The following is a 16,838-nucleotide window of genomic DNA, read 5'->3' on the forward strand; positions in this document are numbered from 1 at the left end:
AAGGGGGTTATATGGAGCGGTACAGAATTACATTCCAAAATAGGTTGGATTTAAAGCTTGTCCTTCTACCTGTTAAAAGTCTGCTCATATAAAATGGAATAGTGATGGGGTGCTACATCATATTTTCTGTGATCTATCAAGGTTGAAATTTCCCTCCTGATTTCTGGTTCTTGCTAAAACCAATGGTATTCCAGTTGAGGAAAGCATTGAGCCTACATCTTGCTCATTCCATTGAAAAATGGCTACTGGATGCAGGCAGATCATATTGAATTGTCTCAATTAAGACAATGTTGTCAGATGTGAAGTGGAGAAAAGTGGTGACTACGTCTGCTTAATTGAATCAGCACCACAGATCAATATCTGTTTTTCATCTACATTTATAAAGGTAGCATTAGTGAAACTAAGCATGACCTGCTGAGATGGTAGTCTCATAACAAAAGCCATGAAATAGAAATAATCTAAATATTGATTTCGGATGTTTCAACTGATTGGGCTTTGACAATGAAATTTTCCAAATGGGCAGAATGATTTCTGTTTCAGGGGGGCTCTGTTTAAAGGACCCAGTATTCATCCTCGGGAAACAGAAGTATGATCGAGTTGGGCCCAATGACCTAGTCAGATCATTGGTGACCAAGTGGTTGAAACATTAGCTGGGTTAGCAGGCTTGCATCTATTCTGTGTCATTCTATAATGTAATATTATCTTTCCCTCATCCCTCACAACCTCTTGCCTCCCCACACATTCCAATTCACGTTCTCATGGCATACTCATAGTCACTCACCCAATATCGGCCATGGGCATACCACAGGAGCTATGTGGAGATTTTTAGAAAAAACTTCCAACAATTTAATACAACTCTCATTCAATACATACTTGATACTGAAAAAAAACTCCCATTCTTTGATTTTAACTCCCATCTTACATTCAACCTACCATGAAAAGAAATTTCCATTTGTTATCCATTTTGATTTTAATCCTTTAATTGACTCTTAAACTCTCAATCAAAATATGAACAGAACACAAATCTACTGAGCATGCTTTACCTTTTGAAACTTGGTCAAACAATCACAATAATCTCAATGGCAGTAATAATCCAGTCTCAATCAAAGACATAAATATAAACTGTAGGAAAAGATGAAAATTATCTTTTTTTCTAACCGATACCAGATGGCCTGTAAATCAAACAATTTAAGCATGCAGTTTTTCTTTAACCCTAAAAGATTATTTAAAGTCTAATTTTATCTTTTTTTTCAAGCTTCTGAAACAAATGTTATCTACTCTACAGGGGTATTTACAGATAATCTATTAATTTGTGATTCACTGAATTAAGACTCTGGGAATAGCCAAAATTGGATTTGATTGGATGCAGCATTGATGGCTCTGCTGGGTTTGGATCTCTTACAGTGTGCTTTATTTTCAACTCCCTTGCCTGTTGTGGCAATTGCAAGATCTATCAGCTACGTGGGTGAGACTTTTGCATCCAGGTCTCACACACTATTTTCAAAAATCTTCCAGTTGCCGTGGAAATCTGGTCCAAAACATTGAAGGTTCATTTCTTGGAGATTGCACCACGTGTGTATTATATCACTTGTTCGAAATCCTGGATCTCCCATCCCAACGGCACTGTGCCTGTCCAGCTCACCACCATCTTCTCTAGGTAAATATGGCTGAGAAATAGATTGTAGTTTAACCAGTGATGTTAACATCTGGTGATGGCATGAAAATGGATCAGAATAAAATCACTGCTGAAAATGTTGTAGAATATTGTTCTACAGAATCTGACGAATTCTATCACATACCAACATTGACCTTTTCAAAGCACAATTATGCTCCGTAAATGGCAGGCTCAAATTTTAATTTCAAGGAAAAAAAAAGCTTAGCATATGACCTCCATCCAATGCCAAAATATATTCAAGCTCGATGACATTAAAGTCAATTTTGCTCTGTAATTTTACCTTTTGCTGTTTCGTTAGCTTTCATGCTCCAAGCTAATGAAGGAAAAGCCAGTCAATATATGACTTGTAAGCCACCAGCTAATTTGTTGTCTTAATTAAAAAAATAAAATTGAATATCTCTGCTGCCAACAAAGTTTCTTAATGTATCAAGAATGTGCAGTATCAAGGCCCATTAAACACACGTATTTCAAAAGTGATTAATTCTGATTGATCCTCTACATCAACACAGACATTATTAAACAACTGAATTTGAATAATCTCGATTTTTATTAAATATGCAAAATGAAAAGAAAATTTGTTTGTTTCTTTTCTTTGGTCATTTTATCCCAAGATTTCAATTCCTATAAGCATCTAAAGGTTTGGTTACTTGTCTTTTATTCATCTCTGTTTTAAGTCTGCTTTCGTGACGGAGTTGTTGGGAGCAGTTTTACCGTTACTGGAACTAAGGTGTACTGATGGGATCGAATGGAATGGTGAATTTGCATGGAGCTCAATAAGAGACTCCACTGACTGTAATGGAGAGCAAAACTGGTGAAGCAGAAGCAAAGAATGCACTTAACCCCATCAGGTGCCTGCTCGGCCAGTTATTCAAATTGTCTACATTTGCATTCACACAGTGTTCAAGCAGTCATGTTTAGCATACTCGACAAAAAATAAATCTAAAGAATAAGACAAATTAGGTCATAACAAAATGCATCTGGATTTTCAGACCTTCTGTTAAGTTCATACCCTTTCTTGAACCTAAAATTGAGAAAGTGCTGAATCCCTCTATCTTCCATTCCTTCCACAGTCGATAAGCGATCAATCGCCTAAATTTGTCCTTCCTGAGGCATTGCTTATTGACACAGCTCACTTTGTCTTCCATTTTTTAAACTTTGGCAGTGCCCTGCACTGCCATCCTTTGTCCTCCACTTGAGTTTCCCAACAAGAAAAAAGGGTAGTATTAACACCTCTTTTTTATTAAATAGCAGATGGGTGATTAGCATTTGATGGCTGATTAACATTTAGGTCCATATTATGTTGCTTATAAGTCATTCAACATTCAAAAATCTGTGAATTTATATCGAGAAATATGTAGCAAAGCAAATGACAGTTATTCAGAAGAAAACATGGCAGAAATACTCCTCCATTTTTCAAAAGAATCTAACAATTTTATAGTACAGAAAGAGGCTATCGAACTCATCATGTTTGTAGTCTCGAAAGAACTCAGCTAGTCACATTCTCCAGCCACTATTTCCATTGCCCTCTACATTAATCACTTTCAAGTGTATATCCAGATCTCTTTCAAAACTTTCTATTGAAGTCAGCTTCAACACTGTCACAGGCAGCTCATTCCAAATCCTAAGAGCTCCCTGAGTAAATAGGCTTCTCCTCATCTCACTGCGAACTGTCTTGCTGACAATCTTGAAATTGTGACCCTAGCTACTGACATGCCAACTATTGGAAACAGAATATCCTTGTTTACCATGTCAAAATTGTTCAAAATTTTGAACACCTTAATAAGGTCACCTCTTAACATTCTCTGTTCCAAGGAGAATAAGCCCAGTTTCTCAAATTTTTATATAAAAATGTTTGTATATAAAATCCCTCATTCCTTATTTCATTTTCGTAAATCTCCTTTGAACTCTCTCCAGGGCGTTAACATCCTTCCTTAAATAAGGTGCTGAGAACTGAACATAATACTCCAAATCTGGTCTGGCCAATGATTTGTAGAGGTACGGCATCACTTCCTTGCTTTTAAACTCTATGCCTCTATCCATAAACCCAAGGATGTGATAAGCCTTCAACAGTTTCAACTCGCCTGGCCACATTCAGGGAATCATGCACGTGAACCCCAAGGACATTCTGCTCCTGTACGTCCCTCAACGTTGTCCCATTGAGCCTGCATTGTCTCTCTTTATTTCTTCTGCCCAAATGCAAGAAAATTATGTCTTGCAAGAAAATAAATACAAGGTCTCACAGTCGCAAGTTCGGGAAAACTCTAATTATTTCAAAACCACGTTAGTTTTTTAAAAACATTTGAAAAAAGTGTATGCTGTCACAACTGGCAGAGAATACCATATTCTACAATGTTTTTTATATCCTTTAGAATTAATGATCAGTAAACCAAGGCCTGGAAGGGCACAATTTCCTGATATGTGCTTGCATTATGAGCCAGAAGCACTGAAGTGCAAAATCCTTAATCTTAATGTCTTCAAATGCATCTTGTTTTATTAATCATATGTCATGCAAAAACAGAAATAAGCGGTTTGGGCGCACTCAACAGATCTATGAAGTACACTACAAGGAGCTTAATTTACATATTGAAAATTATTTAGACCTTTTGAATTGCAATGGATTAATTTTAAAAGAATTAAAAATAAACTAGCAAAACATTGAACCTGTGGAGGCAACTTCCTTGATCACAGCCTACACAGTAATACAACAAATGGTTTACTCACCTGATGTGTAATGGTCGTAGTGCACACATTTGAAAGGGATAAAAGATTGTCAGGCAACTTAATTTAGGGAGTGTGGTGCTGGAAAAGCACAGGTCAGGCAGCATCTGAGGAGCAGGAGAATCGACATTTCAGACATAAACCCTTCATTAGGAACGATGAACTGCTCTTGCCCGAAACTTCGATTCTCCTGCTTCTTGGATGCTGCCTGACTTGCTGTGCTTTTTCAGCACCACACTCTCGATTGTGATCTCCAGCATCTGCAGTCCTCACTTTCTCCCAACCCATTTTGGGGAAGCAATTAAATAGTCAAGTGTGGTAAAAAAATCTCCTCAATAAAATTGACATTAAAGATATGAAAGATGCTATTAAAATCCATGGGATTAAACTAAAACAAAGGTAAATTTGCCACAGTCTTACCAGACCACTGGGCTGCTCTCTTATTAGAGAGAGTGACATCCTGGTGGTGGTTCAACCTGAGGGTCACCATGCCTCAGGAGAGGCTGAAATGGACAATTCTTCATAGTAACCTCAGCCAGGACAGGAATTGAACCCACACTGCTAGTGTCACTCTGTATTGCAAACCACCATTCCATTCAATTTAGCTAACTGACACCCCCTGATAAAAACAGAAAAGTCACCATCGTCCTACTGGACCACAGGGCTGCTCTCTCATTACAGATCGGAGGTAATTTCACCTGAGGGTCAACCCCACCTCAGGTGAAGGGGAGAGGTTGAGAAGGAGACCCTCTTATAACTAGTGGCAGCTGTGCCTTCAGATACCTAGACCTCAGATTTTGGAAGTCTCCTTCTAAACCTGACTGCCTTTCTCCACCTTTTTGTCCTGCTTTAGATCTCTGTCTACTATTTGGTTCATTTGTCTACTGGTCAGGCTCAGTGCTGAATTTTATCTGATCCTGGTAGGTATTTATTGAAGCTTTGCTAAGGTAAATGTGTTATACAAATACAAGTTGTTGTTGAGTTTTGGTAAAGAATTTTAAATTGCGATTTTAGAGATTGTTTGCTCTGGTTTTGGAACAGATTATAAATTTGCTCACTGATCTGGTAGATTTGTTCTCAGACGTTTTGTCACCATGCTAGGTAACATCATCAGTGAGCTTCCAATGAAGCACTAGTGTACTGTCCCACTTGCTATTTATGTGTCTTGGTCTGTTGTGGTGGTGACATCACTTCCGGTTCTTTTTCTGAGAGGTTGGTAAATTGGGTCCAAATCAATATGTTTGTTAATGGAGTTCTGGTTTGAATGCCCAGCCTCTAGGGATTCCCGTGTGTGTCTTTGTTCAGCCTGTTCTAGGATGGATGCATTGTCCCAGTGGAACTGGTGTCCTTCTTCGTCTGTGTGTAAGGATACCAGTGATAGTTGGTCATGTCGTTTGGTAGCTAGTTGGTGCCCATGTATCCTGGTGGCTAGTCTCCTGCCTGTCTTTCCAATGTAATGTTTGTTGCTGTCGCTGCAGGGTATTTTGTAAATGACGTTTTTTTCTGCTGGTTGTTGGTACAGGATTCTTCAAAATCATCAGGAGCTGTTTCAGTGTGGTGGTAAGTTTGTGGGCTACCATGATGCAGAGGGGCCGGAGTAGTTTGGTCATCATCTCCGAGATGTCTTCGATGTATGGTAGTGTGGCTAGAGTCTCTTGGCGTCTTATGTCTTCTAGTTTAGGTCTGTTGCATAGGATTCGGCAGATTGCACTTATCGGGTACCTGTTGTTCCTGAATACACTGTATAGGTGTTTTTCCTCAGCTTCTCCTAGTTCCTGGATGCTGCAGTGTGCTGTGGCTCATCTAAATAATGTCCTGATTCAGCTCTGTTTGCGGGTGTTGGGATGATTGCTCCTGTCGCTGAGTATCTGGTCTGTGTGTGTAGCTTTCCTGTAGATGCTAGTCTGCAGCTTTCCGGTAACTCTTCATTCTGCTGTGACATCTAAGAAGGACAGTCTGTTGTTCGCATCCTCTTTGGTGAACTTTATACCGGTAAGGATTTTTTTTATATGTTTGTGGGTTTCTTCTAATTTGTTGCATTTCATGATGACAAAGGTGTCATCCACAGAGCGGATCCAAAGTTTGTCAGGTAGAGGATGATGAGGTCATGGTTTCCTTCAACATGATGGACCTATTCACATCAATAAACATCATCCTGGCCAAAGAAACACTGGCCTCACTGCTAGACGAACCAAGGACATAAAGACCTGACAGCACCAATTCCATTAGCAAGGACAGCATTCTCAAACTCGTAAACCTGTGCTTCACAACCCACTTCACCTTAAACGACAAGATCTACAAACAAATCAATGGGCCGCTTATGGGATCACCAATATAAGGACTCTCAGCAGAAGCAGTTATGCAAAGGTTAGAACAAACAATCCTTCCCATGATCCAGCCCAAGCTTTGGGTCCGCTTTGTGATATCACCCACCACAACAGACCAGGACAGATAAATAGAAAGTGGGACATTACACTAGTGCTTCATCAGAAGTTCACTGATGTTACCAAGCATGGTGACAAAATGTCTGTACAGGACATTAGTTAGGCCATTGTTGGAATATTGCATGCAATTCTGGTCTCCTTCCTATTGGAAAGATGTTGTGAAACTTGAAAGGATTCAGAAAAGATTTATAAGGATGTTGCCAGGGTTGGAGGATTTGAGGTATAGGGAGAGGCTGAGCAGGCTGGGGCTGTTTTCCCTGGAGCGTCGGAGGCTGAGGGGTGACCTTATAGAGGTTTACAAAATTATGAGGGGCATGGATAGGATAAATAGACCAGGTGCTTTCTCTGGGGTTGGGGAGTCCAGAACTATAGAGCATATGTTTAGGGTGAGAGGGGAAAGATATAAAAGAGACCTAAGGGGCAACGTTTTCACACAGAGGGTGGTATGTGTTTGGAATGAGCTGCCAGAGGAAGTGGTGATGGCTGGTACAATTGCAACATTTAAGAGGCATTTGGATGGGTATATGAATAGAAAGGGTTTGGAGGGATATGGGCCGGGTGCTGGCAGGTGGGACTAGATTGGGTTGGGATATCTGGTCAGCATGGATGGGTTGGACCAAAGGGTCTGTTTCCATGCTGTACATCTCTATGACTCTATGACTCTAAATCTACCAGATCAGCGAGCCGACTTAAGAATTTTAAATATTTCAGCAAAGAGGAAATTGTTGTCCATGTTTTGGATATTTTGACTAGTTTATGTATTAAAAACACTTTGCTCAGCCGTTCATTGAAAAAAGGCACACAGAATTCAGTTTGTACTTCAATTTGATTTTACTCACAAAATATTCCTTACTGAAAACACCATTTCCCAAATTCCCACAATATTTACTCTCTATCTAACTCTATCCATCCCAGTAGGGATATTACCCACAAAAATCCACATGTTTGAGCTAGGCCGTTGGAAGCTCCTTCCTCTCTGACATGGCTCTCTTCTATGAAGCTGGGTCGCCCAGTTTTATGGGAATGTGGGTGTACTGTGCCTTTAAGAGAGTTAAAATCTGCCCAAACTACCTGACACAGCACCGAGTGTTCTGGATAAGATAACAACGTAACATTTGGTTGAAACAGCTCGATTAGCTGGGTTGCCTGGGTGACGACAAAACAAATTCAAATTTGGCCATACCGTTTAAATTATACCCCAAAAGTACCAAACTCCAATCAAGTTCGAATTTAGTATATTGACAAACTTAAAAGCCAATGACACAATCTGATGTTTGGGGGTATAAGACTGGGGAAAACTGAACAGTTGAGGGAAAACTGCCAAAATACCAACAGATGTTGGCTACTAGTAAGAACTCTTTGAGGGGTATTTTTCCAGAGAAGGAGTTTGCATAGAGAAAAAGCATCAACATCGACCTGGAGAGCAAATCCACAAAGAGAAGATTCGACAGTTGGCTGGTTTTGAAATTTGATTTTTGGTAAATCTTAATCCGGGGGGGGGGTATATCAGACTAGTATTGTAGAAGGGGAAGGTAAAAGATAAGTTAGAGAAAGGAGTTGTAAATAGTAGTTCATTAATTATTCTCTGTTATACTTTAAGAAATAAAGTTGTTAAGTTTTACTTTAAATAGTAACCTTTGGGATAGTTCTTGGCCTCTCAAATTTTCACAGATTACCGCACAGGGTAAATCTTTTCTGTGTTACAGGTTTAAATTAGCAGGGAGGTTTACCCTGTGTTGTAACACCCAGGTCAGGGTGGATCTTCCCCTGTATCTTCAGCCACAAATCTTGCTGTGAGTCTTCACTGAGGGGGTGGCATCTTTTCTGTGTTACAGGTTTAAATTAGCAGGGAGGTTTACCCGAGTTGTAACACCCAGGTCAGGGTGGATCTTCCCCTGTATCTTCAGCCACAAATCTTGCTGTGAGTCTTCACTGAGGGGGTGGCTGCCAGACGTATATTTTTGTTCCCTTTGTCCTGGACCTCCTGAATATTCTGTGCCCTTTGGCCAGTGAGGTCATAAGCAGGATCAATGCATCCAATAGGGTCACACCAACATTGTTCACTGTTGCTACGCAGAGTGGTGTGAAGACTCATCCTCAGGCACTTCTGGATGTCAAGGTGCCCGAAAGTCTGATCAATATTTCTCCAATATGCAACCCTCGGGTTGGTTGTAACTGGCTCCCCTGAACATTTGTTATGTCTTTGATCTTGGTTTCCACTGTTCCCTGTAGCCAATAGCTGCTGTTGAATTTAGTTTGAATAATTTTCTGTCAAGCCCGATTTCTCCAGCTGTGCATCTATTTAGAATGTCCAGCTTTAGGCCCATTGTTGCTTGATCACTGAATCCTATATTATTTATCTCCTCATGGGAAAATGGCATACTAGTCCTATAAAAGCCTCTTGCACCGAATAAAAAGAGAGGAAGATTTGTCATTGATATAATCTTTCTCAATTCAGTTATCATATATAATATAACTATCCCACAAAGCTAGAGAATGACAAATGCACAAATATCAGAAAGACATCTTCTATTTCTTCAACAGTACTTTTCCATTGTAGAATGTATTGCTCTTGGAGTATTGGAACACATATTTGAAAAAGGACACACATATCAACTCACACAAAGCCATGCTGACTATTCTTAATCAGTCCTTGCCTCTCCAAATGCATGTAAACCCTATCTTTCAGAATCCCTCCAACAACTTATCCACCACCAATGTCAAAATCACGGGTCTATAGTTTCCAGGTTTCTCCTTACAGTGTTTCTTAAATAAAGGCACCCTCCAGCATATAACCTTCTGGGGGGTCTCCAATTTCTTCCCTCACTTCTCACAATGCCCATAAAAAGCTCTTCATTTCACACCAACTGATTGCAAACCTATTACTTTAAAAGTTATCTATATATCTCTAAAAGAATCATTAGAACCAATAGTAATGGCAACTGAAAAGAAAATGGAAGAACAAATTCTGGTAATATTGGCTGCAAATAGGTCTTTCAATTGGATTTCGAAAACTTGCTTGCAAACATAATAGAACAATTTACGACGGTTATTTGCAAAATAAGGAAACATAACATACACAAAACAACAAAGAACATGAAAATGGGAAGACATGTCACAAGATTATTTTCAAATTTGAGAAATGTAGTGATATTAAGGAGATTGTGTGATGCAGTGGCTTGTGTCCCTACTACCAACCCAGAAGCTCCAGGGTCAAAGCCAGTCCTGGACTGGTTTCAAAGTGTGTTCATCACATGGCCAAACAGCCCGAGTATGGAGTTGAAAATCCTGTCAAAAATTGCAATGGCAGGTATCAAGAAAGGAGGAGATCCCTGAACATGTGATGGAAAGAAATTGGAGTGTCTACCATCATATGTGTAACAACAGAATTCGATGCTACTTTCTCTGTTGGTTTAAAGTCATGGTTCAATTATCTTTGTCCAATTTCAACAATAATGTATTAGCTCTCAATGTCCTTAAGAAGATTTTAACAGAGACTTACCTGATGCTGATTTGCTTTTGCCAATTGCTCATTAGCTGAAACAACATTTGAAGCTGCATTCTCAATGTTGGCTTCAATGCTATCTGTTAATTGAAGAATAAAGTTGTACAAATATGGTGAGATCAGCAATGCTTCTGAAATAGATTCACCATTATGTTGTCTCAAGTTGGAAGATCATAATTTCAATCAACAATCTTAATATCTCAATAAGGAAATAGCTGAAGAAATTAATAAGTACTTTGTGACAGTCTTCACAGTGGAAGACATGAGTAATATCCCAACAATTAAAGAGAGTCAGGGGCAGAGTTGAGTATGGTAGCCATTACAAAAGAGAAAGTGCTAGAAAAGCTAAAAGGTTTAAAAATTGATAAATCTCCTGGCCCCAATGGGCAACATCCTAGAATTCTGAGTGAGGTGGCTGAGTAAATAGCGGAGGCATTGGTTGTGATCTTTCAAAAGTCACTGGAGTCAGGGAAAGTCCCAGATTATTAGAAAATCACTGTTGTAACCCCCTTGTTCAAGAAAGGATCAAGATAAAAGATGGAAAATTACAAGCTGATTAGCCTAACCTGGGTTGTTGGTAAAATTCTAGAATCCATTGTTAAGGATGAGATTTCTAAATTTTTGGAAGTGCAGGGTCAGATTAGAACAAGTCAGCATAGATTTAGTAAGGGGAAGTCATGCCTGACAAACCTGTTAGAATTCTTTGAAGAGGTAATGTAGATTAAACCAGGGAAACCCAGTGGATGTTATCTACCTAGACTTCCAAAATACCTTTGATAAGGTGCCTCACAGGAGGCTGCTGAGTAAGATGAAGGCCCATGGTAATCTACTGGCATGGATTGAGGATTGGCTGTCTGACAAAAGATAGAGAGTTGGGATAAAAGATTATTTTTCGGAATGGCAGCCGGTGACAAGTGATGTCCCGCAGGGTTTATTGCTGGGACCGCAGCTGTTCACTTTATATATTAATGATCTGGATGAAGGGATTGGGGGAATTCTGGCAAAGTTCGCCAATGATGCGAAGTTAGGTGGATAGGCATGTGGTAATGAGGAGGTGGGGAGACTGCAGAAAGATTTAGACAGTTTAGGAGAGTGGTCCAGGAAATGGCTGATGAAATTCAATGTGAGCAAATGTGAGGTCTTGCACGCTGGAAAAAAAGAATGCAGGCATGGACTATTTTCTAAATGCGGAGAAAATTCATAAAGCCGAAGTACAAAGGGAGCTGGGAGTGCTAGTCCAGGATTCTCTAAAGGTTAACTCGCAGGTTGAATCCATGATTAAGAAACCAAATGTCATGTTATCATTTATCTCAAGAGGGTTGGAATATAAAAGCAGTGATGTGCTTCTGAGACTTTATAAAGCTCTAGTTAGGCCACATTTAGAATACTGTGTCCAATTTTGGACTCCCCACCTCAGGAAGGACATACTGGCACTGGAGCATGTCCAGCAGAGATTCACACGAATGATCCCTGGAATGGTAGGCCTAACATATGATGAGCGGCTGTATTCATTAGAGTTTAGAAGGTTGAGGGGAGATCTTATAGATAATGCATGGCTAAGAAAGGGTGGACGCTGGGAAGTTATTTCCGTTAGGCAGGGAGACGAGGACCCATGTGTACAGCCTTAGAATTAGAGGGGGTCAATTTAGAATGGAAATGAGGAGACATTTCTTCAGCCAGAGAGGGGTGGGCCTGTGGAATTCATTGCCATGGATCGCAGTGGAGGCTGGGACATTAAATGTCTTCAAGGCAGAGATTGATAAATTTTTGATCTCACAAGGAATTAAGGGCTACGGGGAGAGTACAGGTAAGTAGAGTTGAAATGCCCATCAGCCATGATTAAATGACGGAAAGGACTCGATTGGCCCAATAGCCTTACTTCCACTCCTATGTCTTATGTCCTTATGGTCTTGTAAATCTGTCATGTAGGAAATAGTGATGATATGTTAATACCTATAAATATCTTTGCCTAGTGCCTTAATATCAGATAACTTAAACATTCATGAAACAGTGACAAAGAAGGTCCACAAAAAATAAATCACTAAGACGATGCAAAAGATAAAAAGCCTTCATTATAAGGAGATACCTGACAAATGAAGACATGTTTATTTCGAGCCAAGAAGGTGAAATAAAGATCTGATTTTGTTTTATTCTTTCAAATTTTATAACTGAGTTTGGAAAGACACATCAGTTCATTCCTAGTCCCACTGCTCCATTAGTCAGATCAAATTTAAAATTTAACTTAAGTGGTGATATGGTCAATTTCCAGTTGGCTGGTCGGCTGGCTCATGATGCAGAGGAACACCAACAGCATGGGTTCAATTTCCCCACTGGATGAGGTTACCCCATGAGGGTGTCTTCTTCTCAACCTTTCCCTTCACCTGAGTCATAATGACTCTCAGGTTAAACTGCCACCAGTCATCTCTCCCTAATGAGACAGTAGCTCTATGATTCAGTAGGACAATGTCAACTTCACTTTTACCTTTTGTGCCAATTATATATATTTTGCACTGAATCTGGGTTAGTATTTTAAAAAGAAATCAGCCAGTTTTGTTTCATCAAAATAATGACTAGTTTATTACAAATAAGATGCACTCAAACTAATATGCAAAGATTATTAACCATAAACGTGGGGAAAATATAACAGGGTCTGGTACCAGCTGTGGAGAGACAAACAGAGGTAACATTTTGAATCTGATAGATCTTTTCTTCAAGAATTGAAAGGGGCTGAGAATTGGTGGTTTTAATGCCGTTGACGGGGTTACAGGGGTGAAGGAAGAGTGAGAGGAACAGATGGTGGAGAGTGCTCACAGCAAAGGTCAAAGGGAGCAATCATAATAGTAAAAGGTAGATAGAAATGCAAAGTAAGTGTAAGTGAATGGTGTGAAAAGGAGAAAATAGGTCAGCTCTGCTGACAGCAAAGTCAACAAGTTACAAACAGGACATGCTCAGGGTCTGTATGTGTGTGGGAATGGAGCTCTCTAATAGAGGAAATGTCATACTCTGAAGTTGAAAAACTCAACATTGAGTCCTAGACACTTTAAAGTGTCCTAAGGGGAAAACAATGTGTTATCACTCCAGCTTGTGTTGATCTTTGTTGGAACACCTAGCTTGCCCAAGATGGAAATATTAGCAATTGAGCAAGATGGCTTGTTTAAATGGCAAGTAACTGGAAGACTGGTGGTCACTCCTACTGAGAGAGAGTGGAAGTATTCTGCAAAGTAGTCACCATGTCTGGGTTTGATCTTACCAATACAAAGGAGACTTTTTTTCAGCAGTGAATGCAGAAGACACGATGGACAAGTAATAAAAGTAAAACACTGCTTCTTCGGGAAGGTGTGTTTGGAAACTGGGACAATGAAGAGGGAGATGGTGTATGGACAAGTGTTACACCTTCTCCAATTCCATGGGAAGATGACATATGGATATGAGGAAGTATGAGGAGTGATGGAGACTATCATGATGGAAATAGACTGTGGAATGCTGACAGTGGAGGGAAGAGAAGATGTCTTTAGTTGTGACATCCTGCTGAAGGTGTTGGAAATGGTAAAATGTGATCCTTTAAATGCAAAGACTAATGGGGTGAAAAATGAGGACAAGGGAAACACTAAGTTATTCTGGAATGGAGGAATAGGATAAGGGCTGGAAATAGGTCGGACACAGCTGAGGGCCCAGTCAACTGCATTGTGGGGGAACCTTAAGCTAAGGAGAAAGGCGGTCATGTCAGAGGCAGCCTGCTTGGGTTCACATCATCGTTCTAAGTGCGATGAAGTCAGAGAAATTGGAAAAATGAAAGAGAATCCTTGCAGGAAGCAGGGCGTGAGGAAGTGAAATTGAGGTAACTGTGGAAGTTGGTTGGTTTGTGGAGGATAGTCTCAGACAACATATCCCAGAAATATAAATAAAGATTTCAAGGGAGGGAAGAGTCAGAGGTGGACCAGGCGAAGATGAGAAAATGATATAATTTGGAAGCAAAATGAACTAATTTTTCCAATTCAGGATGAGAGCAAGAAGCAGCAGCAATTTCATCACTGATGGATGGGAGGAGTTGTGAGTATTGAGGGGGATGCTGCTAAGTAGGACTGGAACTCGGAGTGTTCCGCATGCTCCACAAACAAACAAACACCAGAGAGACGTATTCAATTATCCATTGCCACACCTAAATATGTCAAAGTCCCATATATTTAAGATCATAAGAAAAATAAACAAAGCAGACAGCAGACATTTAGTGGAGATCATTTGCTAGGGAATGGTAAAACCTATCAGAAATGCAGGCAGGCCACTCCGTCAGTGATTATTGTGATCATCAATGGTGCAACCAGCTCGACCCCCCCCACCCCCCCATCCTTTATTCCAATTACCCATTCCCAGCCAAATATGTTTCCAACTCAAATATGAAAGCATGAGTTGAGTTTTTTTTTCCATGATATCTCCAAAATGCATTCTTTTTAGGGGAGTACATGATGCTCTTTTGAGCAGTCAACCCACACGCTATACCCAACCTCAGAGTATCTCAACCAATGTCAATTTCCCTTAAATGGAAAGGTCTACTGTTCCTTCCATTTGTGATGACAACAATTCTATATTTCTAAAGATCTAATTTCATTAGCCACCCCCTCTCTTTATCCTGCTCAATACGTTAAGAATTGGAAAAATAGGTGCTCCGGCCATGTTCTTTCAATTGTGTTGCTCGGCTCAGATTCAATACTCTCTGTGATGTAGCAGAGCTTTGGAAATGGAGAGTGTTCTCAATAATGAGTCAGAAAATGTGGAAACAGTTGAAGAAATTATCACATGGCTAATGGCATCCCAACATGTCATTTATGCTGAACTGAAGCAATTTTGCATTCCATAAAATAATCATGCAAATAAATGTATTGAAATGTAAATGCTTTTAATAACTAAAAACCATAATTTGATGCGAATGTGCAATTAATCACCATTAGTCAGCTTTGTGATTAGCACTCTACTTTCCTTTAAACTTGAGATGAACAACAGTAACTGGTTGCTCCTTATCTTGTCCATTCAACTAAAAGTTAATCGCTCAAGGACAGCATATGCTGTTAACCTTGTGTCTTTGGTGTTACTTCAAGTTGAAAGTGAACATTTCAACATCAATTCAGTACCTCATGCTTGTCCCACCATTTAATCAGAGCTTTTTCATCTTGCCCAAAGAATTGATAGCCTTTGCTGACAAAAATCTATTAATCTAGTTTGATATCAGGAGAAAAATACTTGATCTGCCATGTTGATACGTTTTGGAGCCTGTCTTTTTTGTTCTTCCACAGTCTGATCGATAATATTCATCTTTGTTTTAAAGTTGATCTTATTGATGTGATTTAGCTGTAAAACGTAATGTATTAAAATCAAGAAAATCAATACACCTTTGGGTATTGCTGTAAGTGCCCAACTTTACATGTTTAATGTTTTAATCTCATTGTCAAGGGAGAGATGGGTAATGAAGGAGTTGACTGCTAAGAAATTATATTAGAGGTAAACAAACAGGAAATATGATCCAGAAACAGAACTTATTTTACTGCAGACTGAAATACAATTCTCCTCCAACTGTATATATTAGATTTTTGTTTTAATTTAATGATTCCACAATATGTGGACAACAGCCTTCTCTAGTTGCTGTAAGATGTTGATTGCTCTTTTTCTCGAATCGATGATGATTTATGATAATAGTACAGCCATAATGTTAGTGAGGATGTAAGACAACATGAAGTCATTTTCATCTTTGGCAGCTGCCTGATAATCTGATGGAACAGACTTTCCAACCTATGTGGAATTCAATGGGGTGAAAATCAGGCAAACATACAACAGATGAGTGGTCCAGATACAAAACCTGTGGTAAAGCCACATATTTTCCTTTGCGAAATTTTCAAAGTGATTGGTGAAAGAACCCTTTGGGAGATGAAAAGAGGGTATTATGCATCAAGCTGCTCTGACCAGGAATATATTTTCTTGACCATAAGAAAAGATTGCAGATTTGTGGGAAAAGCTGTTGAATTTTAAGGAGCCAATGTAGTCGTGAAGGAGCTCATTGAATGTTGTGCAATTTTATGTCTGAAGACCTATCAGTATGTTGTAAAGTTGGGGTGAGCTGTTTGCTGCTATGTACACTGAAATGAACAGAATATACAAAAATACAACTATATATGGGGAGAAAGAAACAGCAATAGTCTTGTTTAAAATGTAGCATCCAAGGAGCTTCGAAAGCGACGTTTCGGGCAAAAGCCCTTCATCAGGAATAAAGGCAGTGAGCCTGAAGCGTGGAGAGATAAGCTAGAGGAGGGTAGAGGTGGGGAGAAAGTAGCATAGAGTACAATGGGTGAGTGGGGGAGGGGATGAAGGTGATAGGTCAGGGAGGAGAGGGTGGAGTGGATAGGTGGAAAAGGAGATAGGCAGGTAGGACAAGTCATGGGGACAGTGCTGAGCTGGAAGTTTGGACCTAGGGTGAGGTGGGGGAAGGGGAAATGAGGAAACTGTTGAA

General features: G+C 39.7%; 1 protein-coding gene across 1 annotated transcript in view; it reads right to left on the minus strand.

The window, feature by feature from the left end:
• Window positions 1-1,311: 1,311 nt before the first annotated feature.
• Window positions 1,312-16,838, minus strand: part of tsnare1 (T-SNARE Domain Containing 1) — a 596,230-nt gene continuing 580,703 nt past the window's right edge. Inside the window, exons 10-11 of the mRNA XM_043687537.1 lie at window positions 10,340-10,422; window positions 1,312-1,667 (exon numbers count right to left, since the gene is read on the minus strand). Of these exons, the coding sequence (XP_043543472.1) occupies window positions 1,488-1,667; window positions 10,340-10,422 (263 nt within the window). The 3' untranslated portion in view covers window positions 1,312-1,487. The remainder of the gene's footprint in view (window positions 1,668-10,339; window positions 10,423-16,838) is intronic.

The sequence above is a fragment of the Chiloscyllium plagiosum genome, chromosome 4 (assembly GCF_004010195.1).
Source record: "Chiloscyllium plagiosum isolate BGI_BamShark_2017 chromosome 4, ASM401019v2, whole genome shotgun sequence".
NCBI classification, from domain to species: domain Eukaryota; kingdom Metazoa; phylum Chordata; class Chondrichthyes; order Orectolobiformes; family Hemiscylliidae; genus Chiloscyllium; species Chiloscyllium plagiosum.